Source organism: Sciurus vulgaris (assembly GCF_902686455.1).
Source record: "Sciurus vulgaris genome assembly, chromosome: 10".
Taxonomy (NCBI): Eukaryota; Metazoa; Chordata; class Mammalia; order Rodentia; family Sciuridae; genus Sciurus; species Sciurus vulgaris.
The window spans coordinates 94,174,377-94,192,567 of record NC_136470.1 but is presented as its reverse complement, the minus strand read 5'-3'; the positions used below and the strand labels follow the sequence as shown (position 1 = coordinate 94,192,567).

Below are 18,191 nucleotides of genomic sequence, written 5' to 3'. Positions count from 1 at the left end.
TTGGGGGGGAGGGCTTTTCAAAACAGATGTTATAAAAAAAAAATTTTCACCTTGCAGAATTCAGAGCAGTAAGAAATAAGCAGACAAACATAATGAACAATGCACATATTTACAAGTTGCAGAACATGATACAGAAAAGTCAAACAAAGTGTTTCCCACTCAATGTGGAATCAAAAGGAATACAAGACAATCAGTTTTGCAAATGAACTTTAAAACAAAACAAAAAACACTTTGAAGGCATATGCAGTCCAACCTTTTAATTGAAACGTGGAACTTTTCCTTTAAAACCTCTCACTCTTGATACCTTAGAAGCATTCCTAACTTCGTTCGAACATTGATTTTTTTTAATGACAACATACACAAAGACATTCACAGAGAAAAGAGACTTTGATACTATGAGTTTTTAACAGATGATTACTGAAATCTACTTAATTTTTCTTTTTTTTTTTTTTTTTTTTTTGGACTAAAGGTATTCCTTGCATAGACCTCTATCCTTCCTTGTATATGGCATATGAAAAGACATGTGATTCCTTGGGAAGCACAGGGTTCAGATCCTAAAGCAAGTTACAAAGCAAGACTGGACTTGACAAAAGGACACCAACAGCAATCACATACCATGGACTCGGAGGCAACAACGGCCTGCTTAGACAGAAGAAATACCGTAGAGAATGCACGAATATGAAAAACTGTTCCATGCAGTGACAACAGTCCCTGTCACCCCTTGTCTTACCTATGGAACACAGGTGAATACTGCAAGGTAACTAGTACAAAACACAACCTACTAGCATAGATATCTGTGATTTTTTTTTTTTTTGATGTGCATGTAACCTTTATAAGTGATTGTAGAAGTTAGCAACTTCCTAGAGTTTAGAAATTAAGAAACAAATTGAGTTACTGTAGGCAATATGGTACTAAAGTGTCATATAAAACAAACACATAGCTCTTTTTTAGTGCAAAGAAAGATAGCAAGTAAAAAATAACACTATAAATCTAACTTCTTTCTTTCAAAGAAAATGCGCTTATGCATTCATAACATCCATTAAGGGCACTGGGAAACTGGAAACCTGAATACACAAGGCCTGAAAAAACATCAAGCCCTTAAGTCCACTGCTTTTTGTACACAGATGATGAAATTGTTAAGTGAGGAGAGCAGGGAAAACATATCCTTTAATTGCATTTTCAGAGAAAAAAACTGAAAGATGAATACCACTTGTACAAGATGCAAATTCATATTCACAATCTTTTAATGTTATCTGAAATATAACAATACAATGAAATTCTCTCTAGGGTATCACACAAAACTGTGTGTGCAATGTGTGTGTGTGCATGCCTGCATGTCTGTGGCTCTGGGTATGGGTATGTGCGCATATACACATATAGAGGAAGAATATAAGATTTCTAAATAATCATAGAACCAACTGGCAGCACTATATTCAAATGTACCCAAAAAGTGACACCTAGCAGCAAAATGAGTAACCTACTGGCCAGTAAGATAAGCCCTAAACTTCTCTAAACGAATCAATTTTATAATTACTACAAAATGGTTATAATACTAACAGTCACAGGTTCGTATAGAATCTCAACAGAACATTATTTTTCTATTTATGTGGAAAAAATTTACCAAAAAATTCTACTTTTTTATAAAGTATCAGTTCAATACGAAAAAGTAACTTGATATTGTTCTAAAAGTTAATCACAAAACCAATTTTTAATTATGGGTCTAAAGGGTTAAAAATTGTTCTGAAGAATTACCAAAAATGAATGGTGATTGCAATTTTTCTTCTCTCCATCTATTTGCGTATAGAACTCTCAAAGTTACACAAGAGTTTTAATTAGTAACATAATCAAGTATGCAAAGACTGTTCAATATAAACTTCTCAGTGAATGTGGTTTTTCAAAAGTGCCAGTCTTATCCATGTCAAGAAAAATATACTAAAGAGATGAAATGCAAAATAAATGAAATTTCACTTAATACTTCAACTAGATATACTCTATGGCTTTATATTTTAAAAACAAAATCCAAAAATAATACTAATACCCTTATAATTATCAGATACCAAAATCATCTATAACAGAGTTTGAATATTCTCAGGGAAGCCAAATTACAAAGGATAAAAGAAAAGTTCATATATTTTTCTACTGGAAATGATGATACTGAAACTTGATCAACTTTTAAAAATAAATTCCTCTATGAAGAGCAGGAAGTGGTATTTTTCAGGACAGCAATAAACTGGCAAGACAGAGAAGAATATAAAGTATAAGAACTGGATCATCTACAAAGTCTGCCAAAACAGTATATCAAGAGATCTGAACTTATGTTGAGACTGTCACACAAGGGCATATTACTATCAATGAAGACATAACTCTAAACTGAAAAATCAAACCCATCTTTATGTTTTCTAAGCTCAGCTGTGAAAATATTTTTTAAAAAGTCATGACCATTTTAAACTCATTACATACTCACATTTGGGGCTTAGAAAACCCACAGCACAGCCAAGACGTGAAAACGAGCTTATTAGACAAGTTGATTCACTAGCGGAGGGGAAGAAAAGAAGAGGATGGTGGTGACAATTAAATGTGTGAAATCCATAATTGGAAATGAAGTTTAGCCACTTGGAAAACCACAAGCACACTGCAAGTGTCTGAATTCAAGAAAATCTGCATTTCAGTGATGGAGGGACGTGACACAGGGATGTATACTGGGAGAGACCCTAATGTAGATCATAATGATATATCCTACTGACAATGAATGCATGGAAGTGATGGTTCCAGCGAAGCCTTGGGAAACAGAATCTCTGCTTACCAGTTTTAACTGTGATCTGAAGTACAAACTCAGTACAACTCTTTAACAGTACATAAAACTGAAATGGCAAAAGAACTTGAAGTTTTTAAATAGTCATAGCTCTAAGTGATCAGGCTACTAGTCAACCAGAACTTGGCCAAGATAAAGTTATTTCGGATGGGGGAGGTAGGTCACATGCTATAAGTAGCTCAACACAGTTGACCTGGAAAAGTATTATGACCTAAGAAGCACATTTCCCTCCCCCCACCCCCGAGTTTTTGACATCTTGTGGTACCACTGCAGGTTACATGTATTAACAGTAAGCAGAGGAATGTACTCATACCAAAAGGACCACAAAGCAGGGCAAGGTGACAGAAGGCAAACAGGCAGGACAAGCTGCTCCATCTGAATGTGGCCATCACTATACATAGCCCAGATTCTCCATCTCATTCCTGTACCGCTGCTCAGACACCTTGCTTTTGTGTTGCTTGCTCTCTAAGTGCTGCCGGAACTCCATCTCTTCACCAGCCCCGACATTACACATTGAGCAGTAAAACTGGCCACTTGGAGTAACACACATGGCTAGATCACGTGGAATTCTCTGCCGAGAGCGGGGATTGAAGTAAGGACCTGCTAAAGCCAGAGATAAAAGTGTTATAGTTGAAACAGTCACTATGTGAATGACATGCTGACCAAATCACACTGTAATTTTTAAACCCTAAATTCAAGTTGTAAAATTCCCGGATACTTAATTTAAATGAAGGTGAAATTAATAGATATTTTTTTCAATTACAGGTTTATACAGGTTCATTACAAAGATAAAATGATTCCCCCAAAAATGTCGAAAAGGTTACTATAGAGTCAAACTCAAACTCTAAATGGCTATGCCTCTAAAAAGTGAATATAATTTTTAAAATATTTTAATTTCCAAGTATTATATCTAAATTCTTATAATTATTCTAACCTTTAATCTAAAAATTCTACTTCTAAGAATTATCCTAAGAAAGTATCAAGAGTTTCTGCACAGTGATTTATCATCAAGGATATTTATGAGTAGTGTTTTATAAAAGTAAAATGGGGGGGTTAGAAATGCAAGGCTAGGATTTGAAGAATTATGGTAATGACTGCAAGGGAAAATATATAGCCACTAAATATAATGACACAGGAAACTCTTAATTACATGAAAATATGATCACAATATGCTATTAAGTAAACTAAGAATAAACTATGATCCTATTTCTATTTTAAAGAAATACAGAAAATATTAGAATGACATGTATAGAAATGGTGGTTGGTGACATTTTTGATAGTTTTCTTCTTTTCACATTACTGACTCTACCTGGAACATAAGTTCACCAATTTTTTTTTTTTTTTTTTGTAACAGGGATTGAACACAGTGGCATCACTGACTCAGCCCTGTTTATTTTGTATTTAACAAGACAGGATCTTGCTAAGTTGCTTGGGGCCTCACTAAATTGCTATGGCTGGCTTTGAACTTGCAATCCTCCTGCCTCAGCCTCCTGAGTCACTGAGATAACAGACAAGCACCACCACCCAGCCTGTTCTTCTCTATAATAATAAATATTTAATGGTTTTCTCAAAATATAGCCGTCACTGAACTCTGCAAGTTTTTTAAAAAATACTTTTAGCTGTAGATGGACACAATACTTTTTTTTTTTAAATGTGATGCTAAGAATCGAACCCAATGCCTCATATGTGCTAGGCAAGTGCTCTACCACTGAGCCACAATCCCAGTCCTAGTTATAAGAATTTTTAATTCAGTATGATTTCTTCTTTCAGCCATTAATCATTTAGAAATATTTTTAAATTCCTGAACAAATGGAAATTTTGTTTATTTTTACATTTTTTTACATTTATTTATTTTGATTCTTTGTATACAAATGGGGTACAACTGTTGTTACACAAAGTAGAGTCACACCATTTGTGTAATCATACACGTACATAGGGTAATGATGTTTGTCTCATTCTGTTATTTTTCCTTCCCCTCACCCCCTCCCCACCCCTCTTTTTCCTCTATACAATCTATCCTTCCTCCATTCTTACCTCTCTCCCACCCCGTTATGTATCATCTTCTGCTTATCAGAGAGATGTTACTGACTTCTCATTTACTTGTACTCTGGTCACAGAATGTGGTCTATACTACCTTTCTTAAAGTTTATTTTACCTAATATTAATACGTCTATCCCAGCTTCCTTCATTTCAAGCTACCTTCTTTTATGCAGACAGATAATCTTTGTCTTTTAACTGAGACTTCAGTAAATATACATTTTTTTTATAATTCGTAATACATTGAGCATTTTATTAAACATACTGCATTGTGCTTTCTATTCATCCTTTCTTTATGAGGCATCTCTTATTTTTTAATTAATTTTCCTTTTTGTTTGTTTGTGTTACTATTCACATAACTGACTTCTGCTGGTATGTAGTCTAGAGGCTGAAGTGGGGAAGAATGAAGGGACAACTCAGTCCTACCTTTCCCGCTGAAGACAAGCAGAAAGATTTCCTGCAAGTAAGTGTTTCTGAATGGAATATATACATCAAAATCATCGAGGAAGCATTTACAAGGCATACATATGTCTAGCCCTATTCCAAATTTACTGATAGAAAATCTCTAAGAAATGATTCAGGCAGGTGCATTTTGAAAACACTCCCTGAATAATTCTGATGTACTACCCTGGTTAAAATCCACTTCTGTAACCTTTTTTATTCTCCCCCAAGAAATGGGAATTGAATATGGAGCGACTTTAAACAAAACAGCTCATTTTTATAACATATTTTATATTTTTCAGCTGGCAAACATTAAAAGAAACATAAAGGATCTATGATAAGAGACCCTAAAACAGACTATGTTTGAAAACCAAAAAAAATAATATACTCAATAGGAAATAAATAAATAAGACTTGAAATAAACACCAGCCTGAAAAGTCACTAGACCAATTCAACAAAACAATGACTAACCCTGAATTCTCAGGGATATCTATTACTATTAAAGAAAGTAAAAAGAAAAGAGAACATTTGTAAAGTATATGTGGAAATTTCCAAGGTATGTGGAAATATACAGGATACCTGAATTATTCTGTACTGTATACATATTTCTCCTATTAGGCATCATCTTAAATTCATTCCCCTCTTTCCGAGTCCGTCGTTGACCCACCTCTGAGGAGTCCCTGGAGAAAAGAAATTGAAAAAGAGTGAGGCTTCTAAACAAGGATCCCTTTCAACTCTTTTGCTTTAAAAAGACAGTCTGTCTCACATAACACTTTGGTCTCGGAGAAAATGGCAATACCTACGAGAATGAGTTACTCTGAGCTTCCGCCAGCCGCAGCCTCTTGGCATGATTCTTCCCTTGATAGTGAGCTTGAGCCACAGCCGGGGAACTAAAGGAGGCATCACAGAGCTTACAGTAATCATTCTCTGTGGCCAGGATCACTCTGCCTCCTGGTTTGAAGGAGCCCATCTGACATCAAAGACACAAGAAGAAACAAGGTTAAAAAATATGGAGCCTATTTCTTCCTTCTCCTAAAGGTTTTTCTAAGAACTGAAAAATAACCAGAGGATATGGCATGACCACAATCACTTAGTTTTCTAAGAAAAGGAAATAATTAATTCAAAAAAGAGAGGCTGGGAGACATTTAATCATGGTTTTGCTCTATAATCACCTATGAATTAAATTAGTGAATAGCCTGTTGCTCTATTAAAAAAAATTTATGAATTTTAAAATTTCAGCATGGAAAATTCAGGACAGTAAATAATAGGTAAATAAATAGGGAAGGCCTAAAACCTCATTTCCAGAAAGAGTAAAGTCTTCTTAGAATCCTTCAATAAACATTTCCTGAATGTCAATGGTTTATTGGGTCTGCTGCCTGGTTCAGAAGGGATGTGCAGACATATAAAATTCCTTGTCCTCCATAAAGTCTACAAACTAGCCACAGATATATTATAATCAGGGAAAATAACTAGCAGATCCAGACAACTGTATTCAGATTAGGGAACAACATGTTAAAGAAAAACCTAACACCAGCTCCTGGAAGATAGCAGCCATTCAATTTTGTTGGATTAACAAAAAGTTACAGACTAGATTTTGGCTAAAGGAGAATAATACATATAATAAATATTCTAGAAATTATATCATAACAGGAACAGTTGAAGGAAATAGCTCCGTTTCACCTGGAAGAGACAATTCTCTCAGGATAAGATAGCTGTCATCAAAAATCACTAGAGGCTCTACTATGAAAGGAAGCTTAGGCTGCTTTCCCTGGAGGGATGAGCCAGAGGAAAGCGATCCCCAAAAGGGAGCAGTCATCCAATTCTGAAGCATCTTTCAGTAGCCAGCAGTGTGAAAACTACTCAGCTTGAAGATCTGTTTTCCTGTCCTCCGATTCCATTTTTAATATATCTCATTTCCCCACAAATCTACAAGGAGGAGGAACAGATGGAATTGCTATCCACATTTTAAGCACTAAAACACTGATGCTCAGTGAAGTAAAATTATACCATGGTGGTTAGGAACAGAGGTCTAAGATCAAAAAGGAATTCTTGCTCCACCACTTTACAAAACAATATAAAACCATGGAAAGTTACTTAGCTTTCCTGGGCTTCTAATAAACTCTCGCTGCTGGCCCACGGACCACACTTTCAATGAGGCTGATGCCTCTAAGTTGTTACAGGCATTAAATGAAGTCAGGGATTGGGACTAGAGTGAAGCAAGTGAGATGCTTGCCTTGAGCACAGCAAATCTCAATTTAATGGATTTCTTTTAGATACTGGGGATTAAGCAGGCATGCTCCAACACTGAGCTATACCCCAGACCTTTGTGTTTTTTAATTTGAGACAGGGTCTCACTAAGTGACCCAGGTGGGCCTTGAACTTGGCATCCTCCTGCCTTAACCTCCCAAATAGCTGGGATTACAGGTATGTGCCACTGTACCCAGTTATATCTTAGTGGAATATTTTTAAAACTCAAATCTAATAAAAAAGTAAATTCACAACAAAATATCAAAATTTTTAAAGAAAGAGGATTAGGAGCAGTGCCATGCAAAGCCATGTAATCTAAAGCCAAAGTAAAATCAGTAATATTTACTCTATCTTTAAGTTTTTAATGTTTTGTTCACCATTAGCTTTTTCGCATTTTGCATTTTTTAATATACAGCACTAAAATATTCATCTTGAGTACTGAAGCTTTTTTTACTTTCCCTTAAGTTTTGTACCCAAGTCAAGAGCAACCCTTACCTCATCCTAGTTCCAGCCCTGAACAAAACAATACATGAAAAGTGCTTAGCAGAGTGCCTGGCATAGGAAGTACTCAATTATAGTAATTATTTATAACCACTACATTGTTCTGTGGGCAAATAATATTTAAAGACAGGTTATGGAGTAGTGTCCTTATTTCAGAGACTACAACGTAAAGGAATATCTTGCCTGAATCACCAGCTCTGTCTTCCAAAGAGTAAAAGGAACTGGTTCCTCAAGTGTGTCTCATAATATCAAAGTCCAGAAAGCATTAATACAAGCTTTCTACACACAGAAAAGTAAAGGGCCACCCCAAGACAAAAATATAATAAGGGCAACTGGAACACAAAATATAACATAAATGGAATTAACTGCAATACAGATATAAATTGTCTCTCTTTTCATACAGGACATCGCATAGATTACAGGATCATTTAACCCAGAATTCTAAGAAATAGAGAAATACTCATGTAACCATATTTGTTTCACCATATCATGCATCACAACCAAAGCCAATGAGAAACTTCCAAGTTCAAAGGTTTGGCATTCGTTAATATAGGCAACATAGTTCAAGAAGTTACAAGTACCACCAGGTGCAGTGATGTATTCCTGTAATCCCAGTGACTCAGGAGGCTGAGGGAGGAGAATTCCAGGTTCAAAGCCAGTCTCAGCAACTTATCAAGGCCCTAAGAAACTTAGTGAGACCCCGTCTCGAAATAAAAAATTAAAAAATGGGTTGGGGAATATAGCTCAGTGATTAAGCGTGCCTGAGTTCAATCCCTGGTACCAAAAAAAAAAAAAAAAAAAAAAATTGTTACAAATACCTAGTAGGACATTTCAGGATATTTCTATCCTGATGGACATATGGACAACAAGCTTCATTCATGACTATTTCTGCACCTTCTCACCTGTGGAGGGACTGGAACAACTGGGGTAGCTACAGGTTCCACCGCATTGCTCATTCTGGCAGGAGGAGGACAGCTATTGGCTGCATAGTAATTTCGGAGTTTCTTACCATGATTTTTACCCTAAAAGTAAAAGTAAAATGAGTAATCACCATGAGAAAAAATTGTAAACTTAATCACTGTATTCACTTTAAGAAAAAAAAAATACAAACAATACTAACAACATGTTATTTCTTTAAATATATACACAGTGCTAGGTAGACAGACTGCTAGCCTGAATTGCTTGCTAGATCTTGAAGTACAATAGCTCTAACAGAATGATTAAATTTATCTGGGTAAAGTATGAGAACAAAATCAAAAGAAATTTATTTCCTACGTGTTTCCAAAAAAGTGTCACACTGTCCAGTGATCTATGTCCTTCCTCAACTTGTTGTCATTCATGCGCCACTACTTAAATATGAACTTCATGACACACTGATCTAATATACTTTAGAAGTGAGTAATGAAAATAGACATTCCAATTATTTTTACCAAAAAATAGTGCTTACAGATTATCTTTTTATACAAAGCACTTTCAAATGCATGAGCTCATTTGCTGCTCACGAAAATCCTATAAGAGGAATTTGTTGATATTACCCACATATAACAGTTGAGGAACTTCTATCCCCAGGAATTGGGGGCTAGTCCACAGCCCCCTGCAGGAAGATACAGCAAGAAGCCAAAGCTTGAAGCAGGTCTCTGAGTCCAAAGCATGGCTCTTTTTCACTACAGCACGATGGCTCTGGGAGGCCCTATGAACCTCTTAAAATGGATTTACTTTCCTCATTACATTTTGCTTAAGTTATTATTTACATGATTCTATTCCTTGAACTAATGAAAACACTGGCAAAGGTCAATGATCCAAGAGCACTCTAAATGTGGATAAAATAGCACATTATTTGTTAAACCAGATCATCAAATTCAAACCTGTAGGCAAACATCAATTTACCATTCACTATGGCTAAACCCTAGGAATAAACAGAACTAGCACATAGCCTAAAGGGGACCGACACATAAACAATTAATTAAAATAATGATCTGAGTTTCATCTTCTGCCCAAATGCCCTAGCTGTACTCCCACCACCATGACCTCTAAAGAGTTAAATCTAATGGTTCCACCTATGCTTTATCTTGAACTCTAAGCAGCATGATACCGTTGACGCGCTCTCCTTGAAATAATCTTCTATTTGTCCTTTGTCTTCTGTGGCTCCTCTTAGCTCTCGGTCTCTCCTCTTCTACCAGACCTTAAACTCCACAGCACTGAAGGTCCTACACTTGCCTACCTTCTCTCTCGATCTGTGCTCCAATTCTAGGTTATTTTACCCAGCCCCACAGCTTTAGAAGACAATGAAAAAGTCGATGCATTCTTAAATTATCTAGCTCTATTCCTGATCTTCAGAACCATGTTTCCAATTGCCTTATTGCCTTCCACACTTTGAAATCTTGAGAAGCATATCCATTTTAATGGAACTTTTGATTCCTTCCCCACATAACTTCTCATCACCACACCCCCACAATACATGTGGATACATGTCAATGAAGGTATAACCATTCACCCAGTTACTCAAAAAAAGGCAAGGAGTCCTTTTCTTGGGTTCATCCTTCCCTAAAACCAACACATCCAATCTATCAGCAAGTCTTGTCAGCCCACCATCAAGATATATCCCAAATTATTACACTTCTCTCCACGGACACTAAGAATACCCCCATAATCCAAGCTACCAATGCTCTTCACTTTCAGTAGCAACGACTCCTGTCTAGTCTGTTCTCAATCCTGTCCTCTTGCAGTTCCCCTCATTATAAACCACAATGATAATTCTAGACAGAAATCCGATCACAGGGCTGGGAGATAGCTCAGTTGGTAGAGTGCTCGCCTCGCAAGCACAAGGCCCTGGGTTCAATCCCCAGCACTGAAAAAAAAAAAAAAAAAAGAAATCAGGGCCTTACACCTATCTATCACCCAATGCATGAGGTTCACCAGTGGAGCACCAGCTGTCTGCTGTCACCTGGAAGTTCACTGTTACAGTACCTACAGGTTTGATTACACGTGGCTGCCACCATTTTGAGACCACAGCCAGGCCCCGTGGGACCCCTGGCCGGACTGACTGAGCCCCGTCTCCAGGATACCACAGCCTAACCGATCACTCCCTGCCTCTGGGGCCCTCACATCAACTGACTGCTCCCTGCTGCCAGGACCCCTAGAACAACTGACTGCACCCTATCACTGGGACCCCAGACCGACTGATTGCACCTGGCCTTCAGGATCCCACAAGCACACCAAACACACCGGACCTCCAGGACCCCTGCCTGACCAACCGCATCCTGCCTCTAGGACCTCCAGCTCACCACGTCTACCCCTGAGCTGCAGCTCCCCATTTGCCAACACATTTCGAAGCCAGAGCAGCCATCTTGGATAATCCTGGAAGCCATAGCTCCAATCTTTAGGTGGGGCAAATCCCATCCTGCAACGCCTGCTGGAGGCTTGAAGCTCATTGTCAGGTACCTCTCATGCATCAGGTTACTGAACACTGGGAGGTTTCATTAGTATATGACTGTTATACTGTAGATTTTCTTTTTTCTCCTTTTTAAAAAATTTAAGTTTTTATTTCTTTACTTTCCTTGCTCTCTTTTCCTTTTGTTTACCTGTTCCCTCAGAGTCTCTTTCTCCCTTTTTTGCATGCTAACATCCAATTTCTTTTGATTACACTCTCACCCTTTCTATTTTCTAGAACTTCTGTATATTCTTTTCTTATTCCATTAACAGCCACATTCTACATCACTCTGCATCCTCTTTGTCCTCCATTAGAAACTGCAAACCTTATTGCAAATCTGTTTGTTTTACCAAAGATAATATTTGAACTCATTTTGTTTATTATGACAATTTTGTTATTGTCCCCATAGGGGCTATTTGGTCTAGGATTGCATAGTGTCTGATTTGGGCACTACTAATATTGATCTCCCCTTAAAGAAAGGGTTTTGGAAACCTATAGGGCCACTATAAGCCTATAGGGGGAAATCTGCAATACCCCAGATCTGCACTGCTAGAGGGGAAGATACATGAACAACAAAAAAAACAAGGGAAGAAAACGATCCAAACAAATCTAGATTCTATATTAATAGAATCCAATGACAGTATGTTAGAAGAAATGTCAGAAAAGGACTTCAGATTATACATGATTAAGATGATTCGCAAAGCAAAGGATGAGATAAGAGAGCAAATGCAGGCAATGAATGATAATACCAGTAAGCTGAAAGAATAAGTGCAGGAAGCAAAAGATCATTTCAACAAAGAGGTAGAGATTCTAAAAAAAAAAAAAAAAAACGGAAATCCTTGAAATGAAGGAGACTATAAACCAAACAAAAAACTCAATGGAAAGGATCACCAAAAGACTAGACCACTTGGAAGACAGAACCTCAGACAAAGAAGACAAAATATTTAATCTTGAAAATAAAGTTGCCCAAACAGAGAAGATGGTAAGAAATCATGAACAGAATCTCCAAGAACTATGGGACATCATGAAAAGACCAAATTTAAGAATTATTAGGATTGAGGAAGGCACAGAGATACAAACCAAAGGAATGAACAACCTATTCAATGAAATAATATCAGAAAATTTCCCAAACCTGAAGAATGAAATGGAAAATCAAATACAAGAGGTTTACAGAACACCAAATGCACAGAATCACAACAGATACACACCAAGGCACATTATAATGAAAATGCCTAACATTCAAAATAAAGATAGGATTTTGAAGGCCGTGAGAGAAAAGCATCAGATTACATAAGGGGGAGACCAATATGGCTAGCAGCCGACTTCTCAACCCAGACTCTAAAAGCTAGAAGGGCCTGGACCAACATATTTCAAGCTCTGAAAGAACATGGTTGCCAACCAAGAATCCTATACCCAGCAAAACTAACCTTCAGATTTGAAGATGAAATAAAATCCTTCCATGATAAACAAAAGTTAAAAGAATTTACAAATAGAAAGCCTGCACTACAGAATGTTCTCAACAAAATATTCCATGAGGAGGAAATGAAAAACAACAATGTAGGTCAGCAAAGGGAGGAACTACCTTAGAGTAAAACCACTCAAAGGAGAAACCAAGCCAACTTAAAAACCAAAAATAAGCCAAATGACTGAGAATACAAATCATATCTCAATAATAACCCCGAACGTTAATGGCCTAAACTCATCAATCAAGAGACATAGACTGGCAGATTGAATATAAAAGAAAAATCCAACAATGTGCTGCCTGCAAGAGACTCATCTCACAGAAAAAGACATCCACAGACTAAAGGTGAAAGGATGGGAAAAAACTTACCATGCACGTGGACTCAGTTAAAAAGGGGGGTTTCCATCCTTATATCAAATAAAGTGGACATCAAGCCAAAGTTAGTCAGAAGGGATAAAGAAGGACATTTCATACTGCTTAAGGGAACCATAAATCAGGAAGACATAACGATAGTAAATATTTATGCCCCAAACAATGGTGCATCCCTGTACATCAAACAAATCCTTCTCAATTTCAGGAATCATATAGACCACAACACAATAATTCTGGGCGACTTTAACACACCACTGTTACCACTAGATAGATCTTCCAAACAAAATCCAACCAACGAAACCATAGAACTCAATAACACAATCAATAACCTAGACTTAATAGACACATATAGAACATTCCATCCATCAATGAGTGGATTCACTTTCTTCTCAGCAGCACATGGAAACTTCTCGAAAATAGACCATATGTTAAGCCACAAAGCAGCCCTTAGGAAATGCAAAAAATCAGAGATACTGCCTTGTGTTCCATCAGATCATAATGGACTGAGAGTAGAAATCAATGACAAAATAAAAAAGAGAAATTACTCCAACACCTGGAGACTAAATAATATGCTATTGAATGAAACATGGATAACAAAAAACATCAGGGAGGAGATTAAAAAATTCTTGGAGGTCAATGAGAACCATGATACAACATACCAAAATCTCTGGGACACTATGAAAGCGGTACCAAGAGGAAAATTCATTGCATGGAGTACATTCCAGAAAAGAATGAAAAGTCAACAACTAAATGACCTAACATTACAGCTCAAAGCCCTAGAAAAAGAAGAACAAAATATCAGCAAAAGTAGAAGACAGGAAATAATTAAAATCAGAGCTGAAATCAATGAAATAGAAACAATTCAAAAAATTGACAAAACTAAAAGTTGGTTCTTTGAGAAAGTAAACAAAATAGACAAACCCTTAGCCACACTAACAGAGAGAGAGAGAGAGAGAGAGAAGACTCAAATTACTAAACTACATGATGCAAAAGGAAATATCACAACAGACATCACTGAGAAACAGAACATAATGAGAAGCTATTTTGAAAATCTGTATTCCAACAAAACAAAGTACCAAAGACATTGACAAATTTCTAGAGACATATGCTCCTTCCAAACTGAACCAGGAGGGCATACACGATTTAAACAGATTAATATCAAGCAATGAAATAGAAGAAGCCATTAAAAATCTACCATCCAAGAAAAGCCCAGGACCAGACGGATTCTCAGCCGAGTTCTACAAGACCTTCAAAGAAGAACTCATTCCATTACTTCTCAATGGATTCCAGGAAATAGAAAAGGAAGGTACCCTACCGAACTCATTCTATGAAGCAAATATCACCCTCATACCCAAACCAGGAAAAGACACATCAAGGAAAGAAAATTTTAGGCCAATATCCTTGATGAATATAGATGCAAAGATCCTTAACAAAATATTGGCAAACCGTATCCAAAAACATATTAAGAAAATTGTGCACCACGATCAAGTGGGGTTCATTCCTGGAATGCAAGGATGGTTCAACATTCGTAAATCAATAAACGTAATCCATCATGTCAATAGACTTAAAGATAAGAATCATATGGTTATTTCAATTGATGCAGAAAAAGCATTTGACAAAATACAACACCCCTTCATACTCAAAACACTAGAAAAAATAGGGATAGTAGGAACATACCTGAACATTGTAAAGGCTATTTATGCTAAGCCTATGGCCAACATCATTCTTAATGGAGAAAAACTGAAACCATTCCCTTTAAAAATGGGAACAAGACAGGGATGTCCTCTTTCTCCACTTCTATTCAACAGTGTCCTCGAAACTCTAGCCAGAGCAATTAGGCAGACTAAAGAAATTAAAGGGATATGAATAGGAAAAGAGGAACTTAAGCTGTCACTATTTGCGGATGACATGATTCTATATTTAGAGGATCCAAAAACCTTCTCCAGAAAACTTCTAGACCTCATCAATGAATTCAGCACAATGGCAGGCTATAAAATCAACACGCATAAATCTAAACCATTTTTATACGCAAGCGACGAAACAGCTGAAAGGGAAATGAGGAAAACAACCCCATTTGCAATAGCCTCAAAAAAAAAAAAAAAAAAAAAAAAAAAAAAAGAAATACTTGGGAATCAATCTAACCAAAGAGGTAAAAGATCTCTACAATGAAAACTACAAAACATTGAAGAAAGAAATTAAGAAATTAAGGAAGATCTTAGAAGATGGAAAGATCTCCCATGTTCTTGGATAGGCAGAATATTGTCAAAATAGCCATACTACCTAAAGTGCTATACAGATTCAAAGCAATTCCAATTAAAATCCCAATGACGTACCTTACAGAAATAGAGCAAGCAATCATGAAATTCATCTGGAAGAATAAGAAACCCAGAATAGCTAAAGCAATCCTTAGCAGGAAGAATGAAACAGGGGGTATCACAATACCAGAACTTCAACTATACTACAAAGCAATAGTAACAAAAACAGCATGGTATTGGTACCAAAATAGACAGGTAGATCAATGGTACAGAATAGAGGACATGGACACAAACCCAAATAAATACAATTTTCTCATACTAGACAAAGGGGCCAAAAATATGCAATGGAGAAAAGATAGCCTCTTCAACAAATGGTGCTGGGAAAACTGGAAATCCATATGCAACAGAATGAAACTTAACCCCTATCTCTCACCCTGCACAAAAATCACAATGGATCAAGAACCTTGAAATCAGACCAGAGACCCTGCATCTTATAGAAGAAAAAGTAGGTCCACATCTTCACCTTGTTGGCTTAGGATCAGACTTCCTTAACAGGACTCCCATAGCACAAGAAATAAAAGCAAGAATCAATAACTGGGATAGATTCAAACTAAATAGCTTTCTCTCAGCAAAGGAAACTATCAGCAATGCAAAGAGAGCCTACAGAGTGGGAGAATATCTTTGCCACTCATACTTCAGATAGAACACTAATTTCCAGAATCTATAAAGAACTCAAAAAACTCTACACGAAGAATACAAATAACCCAATCAACAAATGGGCTAAGGAAATGAACAGATACTTCACCAAAGAAGATCTACAAGCAATCAACAAACATATGAAAAAATGTTCACCATCTTTAGTAATAAGAGAAATGCAAATCAAAACTACACTAAGCTTCCATCTCACCCCAATTAGAATGGCGATTATCAAGAATACAAGTGGGCTGGGGAGATAGCTCAGTCGGTACAGTGCTTGCCTTGCAAGCCCAAAGCCCTGGGTTCGATCCCCAGCACCGCCAAAAAAAAAAAAAGAATACAAGCAACAATAGGTGTTGGAGAGGATGTGGGGGGAAAAAGGTACACTCATACATTGCTGGTAGGGCTGCAAATTAGTGCAGCCACTCTGGAAAGCAGTGTGGAGATTCCTCAGAAAACTTGGAATGGAACCACCATTTGACCCAGCTATCCCACTCCTTGGCCTATACCCAAAGGACTTAAAATCAGCATACTACAGAGATACAGCCACATCAATGTTCATAGCTGCTCAATTCACAATAGCCAGATTGTGGAATCAACCTAGATGCCCTTCAATTGATGAATGGATAAAGAAACCGTGGTATATATATACAATGGAATATTACTCAGCTATAAAGAATAATAAAATTATGGCATTTGCAGGCAAATAGATGAGATTGGAGAATATCATGTTAAGTGAGATAAGCCAATCTCAAAAATCCAAAAGAGGAATGATCTCACTGATAAGCGGATGATGACACATAATGGGGGGTTGGAGGGGGGCAAGAATGGAGGAAGGAGGGACTGTATAGAGGGAAAAGAGAGGTGGGAGGGGTGGGGGGAGGAAAAAATAACGGAATGAATCAAACATCATTACTCTATGTAAATGTATGAATATGCAAATGGTATGCTGTTACTCCATGTACAAACAGAAACAACATGTATCCCATTTGTTTACAATAAAAATAAATTCAAAAAAAAAAAAGAAAGAAATCAGATTGCGTTTGCTCACTCAAAAGCTTTCAATGCCTTCTCACTACACTTAAAATTGACAAGTCTTGCATATAAGGCCTCAGTTGTCCTGATCCAGTCCACCTTTCTGATCTCATGTCATACAGTATCCCTTTCCTTGCTCATTATGCAACCGCCTCTCTCTGGTCCTTAGAGACGCCAAGCTTATTCTAGTTCTGGGGCCTTGGAACTTGCTGTTCCCTGGAATATAGCTCTTTCAGATCTCTGTATGGCTGGCTCCTTTGTATCTTTAAAGTCTCGACTCAAACAGCATATCTCACTGAATCTCAGGCATCACATCTATACCTCCCTGGCCAAACACCCACCCACACACACACACATACACACACACACACACACACACACTCCCCATCCCCATCAGATTACCACATTATCAGATTTTATTCTGTTCTAATATCACTTGGCACTATCTAAAATAATACGGTTTGTTTACTTATTTTTCATTTTTCCTTCCCTCTGAAATGTGGACTCCTTGAAAATAAGAATGTCGTCTGCCTTGTTTATTCTTCTTTCTCAGATGCCTAGAGTACTTTCTGACATAGCAAGCAAGCAATATATATTAACAATATCAATGAATCAAGTATTATAAAGGAGATCATTTAAAAAAAACTACTAGGAAAATACAGAGAAGGAATTTCTTACTTCTACCTGAAATGTGTCAGAAGCTTCCCGAAAAGGGGACATTGAGTCATCTTTTTAAATGAGTAAAAATTTACTGGGCAGTTAAAGAGTTGAAGGGGAAAGAAAATTGTGAGCTGAGGAAATGGCATGAGCAGGTCCTGCCTGCTACACTGAGAAGCCTCAGGAGAGGGGGTCTTCAGGATCCTTAGGAGAGGAGGTAGGACTTAAGAAAGGAGGATCCTCAGT

The 18,191-nt window shown here is 37.1% G+C and overlaps 1 protein-coding gene across 2 annotated transcripts in view; it reads right to left on the bottom strand.

The window, feature by feature from the left end:
- Positions 1 to 399: 399 nt before the first annotated feature.
- ZMAT3 (zinc finger matrin-type 3) overlaps positions 400 to 18,191 on the bottom strand; it is a 37,061-nt gene continuing 19,269 nt past the window's right edge. Inside the window, exons 3-6 of one of the 2 annotated variants that reach the window (XM_079156372.1) lie at positions 8,941 to 9,060; positions 6,094 to 6,260; positions 5,870 to 5,970; positions 400 to 3,415 (exon numbers count right to left, since the gene is read on the bottom strand). In XM_079156372.1, coding sequence (XP_079012498.1) covers positions 3,204 to 3,415; positions 5,870 to 5,970; positions 6,094 to 6,260; positions 8,941 to 9,060 — 600 coding nt within the window. In that variant the 3' untranslated portion in view covers positions 400 to 3,203. The remainder of the gene's footprint in view (positions 3,416 to 5,869; positions 5,971 to 6,093; positions 6,261 to 8,940; positions 9,061 to 18,191) is intronic. The other variant, XM_079156373.1, reaches the window with a different exon arrangement.